General features: G+C 39.6%; 1 protein-coding gene and 1 long non-coding RNA gene across 4 annotated transcripts; one reads left to right on the top strand and one right to left on the bottom strand.

Moving 5' to 3' along the window:
* Nucleotides 1-1,533: 1,533 nt before the first annotated feature.
* Nucleotides 1,534-6,370, bottom strand: LOC123117408 (uncharacterized; the record flags this gene model as incomplete). Of its 3 annotated transcripts, XR_006457362.1 has the most annotated exon segments (6): nucleotides 1,534-1,943; nucleotides 2,587-2,711; nucleotides 5,679-5,798; nucleotides 5,915-6,054; nucleotides 6,153-6,232; nucleotides 6,319-6,370. XR_006457362.1 is itself a non-coding variant. In XM_044538174.1 (4 exon segments), coding segments are annotated over 4 exon segments (288 nt in total), but the record flags the coding sequence as incomplete, so codon positions are not given.
* Nucleotides 1,695-2,214, top strand: LOC123117409 (uncharacterized). The gene is made up of 3 exons (XR_006457364.1): nucleotides 1,695-1,739; nucleotides 1,823-1,886; nucleotides 2,141-2,214. It is a non-coding gene; the product is annotated as an uncharacterized lncRNA (long non-coding RNA).

Below are 6,370 nucleotides of genomic sequence, written 5' to 3'. Positions count from 1 at the left end.
ACGTGTGGTTTCTTAAGCGGTTGGCACTTTGACCGGGCCTTCTGGGCTGTACGTGTGTTGCGCTGCGATCTTGTAGATATTTTTCTTGTCTCTCTCGAAGCCTCGAGTCCAATCCCGTGACACTGCTACGCCGCCCTTTCCCGATATAAATGGGCATCAAACGGACTCTCGCCTCATCTCTTGGTGCCCCCTCCCGCTGCATCCCCATCCCCTTCTCTTCTTTGTGGATGCGCCCGCCCAGGTCACCGGTGACCCTCACCACCAGAGCCCTCCCCCACGTCGTCGGAGGGAGTTGTCGCTTTGGCTAGGCTAGGGTCGTTGCCGAGGTGTGGAGGCGCCCCAGTTCCCCATCTCCCCGCCTCTGTGATGGAGAGGTGCGAGATGGGATGTGGGGAGGAGCAGGCATGGTGCAGTGGCCGAAGGAGGCATTGGTGTGGTGGCGGCGGCGGGAGCGATTGGAGGCGACCACGGGCATCCAGTCGTCACGGCAGGGGGTGATGTGGCCGCTCGAGGTCCGGTTCATCTTGGATGTCACGGAGGTAACCCATATCCGAGCAGTACTTCACTCCAATCGCATGACACGCTGCTCCCACCAGTGCTAAATCCCCATATTATCCATCCAAATCTGTTGTGTTCTCTGAAATGATGTGCTCTGAGCTTCATGGTTGGGTGCAGACTCCTGCTTAAAGTTTCGATCTACACAGTTTCTGGGATGGATGAGTGGTGTGACTAATTTGTTTTTGAAAATCCCAAGGTTTCCGTGTGGTTTCAGTAAAATTTGTTGATTGGGATAAGTTTGATTGATCTGATGATTTTGTCGTTTCTTACTGTCAAGAAAAGGTTGACCTCATGTTGTTTATTTTTTAGTATATGAGATTTATTTTGCAGGACGGAATTTTGTGGGCAGAGTAGTAAGAACTGCCAATTAATCGACTTAATTAATTACATATTTTGTGTTTGCATTATAAATCAGTTCAGTTTTTATGCAAAATATCTTTGCACATGTGTTCCTGCTCCTCTGACCACTCCATGCCATGCGTAGTCCTTGCCTCACTCTCATGGCGGGCCTCAGTGGCCTGTGGCCGCCACCGCCAGCGTGCCCTCTTGGTGCCTGCGGGTGCGAGCAGGCGTCGACGAGGCAGATGGTGGCCCTGTACACTGGTTTGTGCCTGCTCTGCCTGAATCGAAAATAAGTCTTCATGTGTTCTTCAAGTTCAATAGATTTCGTGTATGGATTTCTTTTCCTAGCATTAACTTTTACTCCCTCTGTTCGGAATTACTTGTCGTAGAAATGGATGTATCTAGACATTTTTTAGTTCTAGATACATCCATTTCTGCGACAAGTAATTCGGAACGGAGGGAGTACTTGTGTTTATTCGGTTTGTATGTAAGAATTCTAGAGCCATTGATGCAATAAAATAAATTTGGGTCTGGTATTCCAATATGAGTCGTTTTGAGAAGTGGAAAACGAAGACACTTAATTGCAAACCAGTAACGGAACAAGAAATAAATTTTATTGATCCCAAATGACAATGGACCTGCTCTCTGTTTCTATAAGTTCATTTCATTCTGCAAGCTTCTCCAATAATTACCTATAATTTTTCAGATATAGCATTGCCAATCGTCTAAACTATTGCTTGTGAACATTGCAGGCAGCGCCAATATTCATGCACATGAAAAACATCGGAGAGCTAAGAACATGGGAGTGCAAGGGCACATTCTGTATTCTTGATATAATGGTTGGAAGTATGTAAATAATGTTATTTGTAGTGAGACTGATGCTTATGCATGAGATAGAGCTTCATTGTACATTACTTTGCAGGTTTCAAGCCTTTTGATGGAAGCTCCTGTATCTTCCTAGCAAGGCTGATGGACTCTGGTGCTTGGTGAATGTTGCCCAGCCTTAGAACTCTCTTAAGTTTTGCATAAATACATCATCTGAGCTGATCAATTTATATGAAAACAAATCAGTAGTGATTTCGTCAAATATATGGGTTATTTTGATGACAGTTTGATCTCTCCCTAGATGATCAAATCAACTATTTTAATCTCATTGAACAACTAGATGAATTGAGGTGCTAATCAAATTAACACCCCCACCAGTTTATTAGGTACTAATTAAATTAATATGCTCTCACAGGTTTATTAGGTGATAACTAAAACGAACATTCTTTGGCTGACATTTGAAGTAAGATTAAAAACAACCTACAGAACAAACTGGAGATGGTACACATCAGATGGTTCCCTCTCATGGAGAATGAACTGAAGATTAATATTGATGGCGCTTTCCACCCTGAACCAAACACTGGTCGTTGGGGTGCAGTCATCAGGAATCATAAAGGAGAGGTAAAAGTATTTGGGTGCCTAGCTAGGAATGGATAAAGGAGTGACAACCATTGGCCTTGAAACAGATTCAGTGCTGCTGAAGCAAGGGGTAAACAATGATGAATGTGGCCTCTCTGCTGTCTACCTAGGCTTAGAGGGGCCCAAGCAATATCTGAAGCAAAACTTTGAAGTGTGTCGTTTTACTTCTGGTAGGAGGAACTGTAAGAAAGTAGGTCGTTGTTTTGCTAGTTATGGTAGTACCTTAACCATGTATGATCATCTTCAAACAGATCATGTAATTCCACTTGTATCGGACTTGGTGGCGACTCTTCTCTAATTTCTGCATACATCTCTCCTAGATATTTACCACCCTGCTTTTGCATTATCTGTTTTCAAACAACAATAAACTTAGTTCTATAAAATTCATATATAGAACTAATATGCCAGTTAGAATGCGCGAGTATATGCACCCTTTGCTTCTAAATAAAAAGATGTGTAAAATAAACTGCGAGTATATGCACCCTTTGCTTCTAAATAAAAAGATGTGTAAAATAAACTGATGTGTAAAGCTCGATCATTCTAATTTGTGTTAATTAAGTACATATTTACATTATTGAGGGGATGATCTAAGGTAATGAAGCGTAAGGGGATTAAATAAAGTTTTATTTTGTAGTTGTGATCTGCCATAGATGGTGAAAATGACAATTGCTCATGCATTGTTTGTTTTTCTTAAAACAAGATTCACATTATGTCATCATTTTGACATTCTGCTTCAGTATATGTCGATGCAGATAGAGCAAGCACCTGGCTGATGAAATTGCTTGGCTAGCGGGTATTCTGAGTTACTCCCTCCGTTCCCAAATAATTGTCTTTCTAGCCATCTCAAATGGACTACAACATACAGATGTATGTAGACATGTTTTAGAGTGTAGATTCACTCGTTTTGCTCCATATGTAGTCATTTGTTGAAATCTCTAGAAAGACAATTATTTAGGAACGGAGGGAGTATTGTATTAAGATCAGATGGTTGCCTCTTCAGCTCTATATGCACATGTACATAGGTGTGTGCCAGTATTGGATAAACATTTCATTGAACATTCTGTTTGCAAGATATATGCTCATATGATAATAGTTTGAAACTACTAACGCAAAGGTTGTCAATCTAAGTATATGTTGTTCGTCTAATCTCATCCTCGAACGAGCGCAACCTAAGAAAATGAGCAGGCCTTCAGGCGTTAATGGGCCATTTCTGTGGATGGGCTCTGGCCCAAGTTATCTCAGCCCAGTATAAATGATTTATTTTTCTGGTTTTAGCTACTGCACTGGGCTCTCTAATGAGTTGCCGTGGATATTTTGGACTAAAATATTTCTGGCATTTTCTGTCTTCCAGTACATTTTAATTTCTTTGAGCAAAAAGGGTACATTTTATGTTTTTGCACTGTTTTATATATAAATTGCCGAAAATACCATGGACTAAAATTGTCATTTTTTTGCATCAAATTAAACCAAAGGTTTTATGATGTGGTAATTAAATTTGATATTTAATTTGAGAATTATAGTATGACTTTAAATTTAATTTTGAAAATGTCATTTTATTTTTATTAGTCATTACATGAGTTTGCACAAGCTCTTTGCAGCACTAATCTGGCATGTGGATGATCTGAATCATCAAAGGTCACCAAATCAGCAAATTTGGTCCTTACTATTGAAATGTAGTTACCATTGTATGAAATGTATCTCTTGTTTTATGTAATAAAATCTCGCTTTTCAAGATGCCTTATCGTCTATCCTAGCTTAACTCCACTATAAGATATCCATCCAAGTTCTTCATAATTTACCATGGTAATTCTGCATCCAGTACGACTACCACTACATGATTTAAATCACTTACACATGTACCAACTAGATGTACCTTTTTCTTGTATGAACTACTTTGCAACGAGTCAAATCTTGGTACGAGTTACCGAGCATTACAAAGAAACTTAATAGCTTATCAATTCATGTGGCGCGGCGTGCCGCCGCGCACTATCCGCTAGTAATACTCACAGGGTTAAGTGACTCTGCTATGTCAAGGCCCACATACACTGAATAATTCCCCCAGCCAGCAAATCCCAAAAGGAATCACTATCAGACTATCACCAATTTTGTGCGAATATTTATGATTTAACTACAAATTTTTACCATCTTAAGTACCAAGATCAAAACGCAAGAAAATCTGCAAAATCCCCCCAGGGTGCAAATCCCAAAAGGAATTGCTATCAGACTTTCAACAATTGTGTGCGAATATTTATGGTTTAAGGTTTATATTTCGATCTTCGCGTGGCAGAGAAAAACTGCAAAATCATAAGCTATATAATAGTGTAAATAGTGAAGATATGCACTACATTTTTCTGAAATTGTAGCATCATAAATTATAAGCTATGTATCTCAAGAATGCAGCCATATGGTTGAGCTAAAGATCTTTCTCTCTTAAAGGAGGGAAAAGACAACAAATAATACATGATTGAAACCTCCAATGAACTAAAAACGTTTCATTATCTGGCTATAACATCCCTGAAAGATATGCAAAATGTATTAAGCATAGACCATATTGCAATATCTATACACATTATGAAAATCAGTTAGATTAAAGACAAATGATATATGCCAAAGTAAAGATGTGGCTTATGCAATATAGTAATTATTTTCTATCTAATTAGGCAAATTTTGTAGCAATAAAAACATGTAGAGAAGTTCTTTAGCAATCTGAATAGGACAATAACATGCAAAAGTAAACATGGGAATTTGACCTAGCTAAAAATTAAGAATATGTTAAGAAAATCTCAACTTATGGAACTTGTATATCAAGTCAAATGTGAATCCCTGATAACATATATTCTTCTGCGTCACGATATAATTAATAAAATTTGAACTCGTAAGTAGTTCTTATATCAGGAGAAGAAAGTGATGAATGCATGCTAATGCTACATGTGGTACTTTCTGGAGCAGACATGATGAACTCCATCTTACCATGCTTAAACTTGTAAACAAAGATGATAGAGCTATGCTACAGGGCTCGATATGTGTGCATATTGCCAATACATAATTTCAAATTCATAATCATGATAAGTACAAACTTATTAATAATTAGTCATTTGGAGAGTCTTAATGTGTTCTTCTGATCCTTTCCAAATCTCAGCCCCTAACCATATATAGCATACACAATATTTGAGCATCAGATGAATCATTAAATTTAAACAATAAAGAAGAGCACAAAACACAGAAAAAATACATGTTTAAGTAACGGCTGACGATTACATGGAAATTATCAATTCTTAGGAGTCATTCTAAAGAATCGGCTGAGAAGAACATACTTGAGAGCAAGCTTGTCAATACACGGGTATATAATACTTCCAGTAATACAATCCCACTATTCTTGTATACCCACAATGGCTGGATAGAACCATCCTTCTAATTTCTATACTGTACTCCACCTGTGTCAAATTGTAGAAAGTAGATGGCTATTTAGGTGAATATGCAAACATACAAAAAGGCTACTGTAAACTATTTTTGATAACAAGATCTTATATGGAAATTGATTTGGTAATACTGGTAGGCTTCAGCTCCAGCATACATGCTGGCTTTCTTGTAATCCTGCTGCCCCATGGTTGCCCACTGCCCTGCAGACACCACCTGAGGGTTTGAAGATGTCACCACGCCATTCAGTCTGTCATTGGGTGCTGCCGAGACCTGCACCGTGATGAAAATTCAGATAATGGAACGCCACCATAACATCACCACAGCGACACAGCCAGATGTTACAGCCTACAGAGAGATGCGGGCCATACCTTCTTCAGAGCCTCTTTGCCCTGGCCGGCCACGACGACCTTGGGATCCAGGTACAACTTGTGCAGCAAATCCGCGGCCCCTGCATATAACTACATGTCAATTGGAAGCGATGCACATGTCCGAAATCCAAATAGGCAAACACATCCAGAATATCACGACACTCACCTTGGCTAGGCGAGGAAGACATGATACCTGGCCGACCAGCTTCCCTGCCCCG

Source organism: Triticum aestivum, chromosome 5B, assembly GCF_018294505.1.
Source record: "Triticum aestivum cultivar Chinese Spring chromosome 5B, IWGSC CS RefSeq v2.1, whole genome shotgun sequence".
NCBI classification, from domain to species: Eukaryota; Viridiplantae; Streptophyta; class Magnoliopsida; order Poales; family Poaceae; genus Triticum; species Triticum aestivum.
The sequence above is the reverse complement of the archived record's forward strand: the minus strand, read 5'-3'. Positions and strand labels throughout refer to the sequence as shown.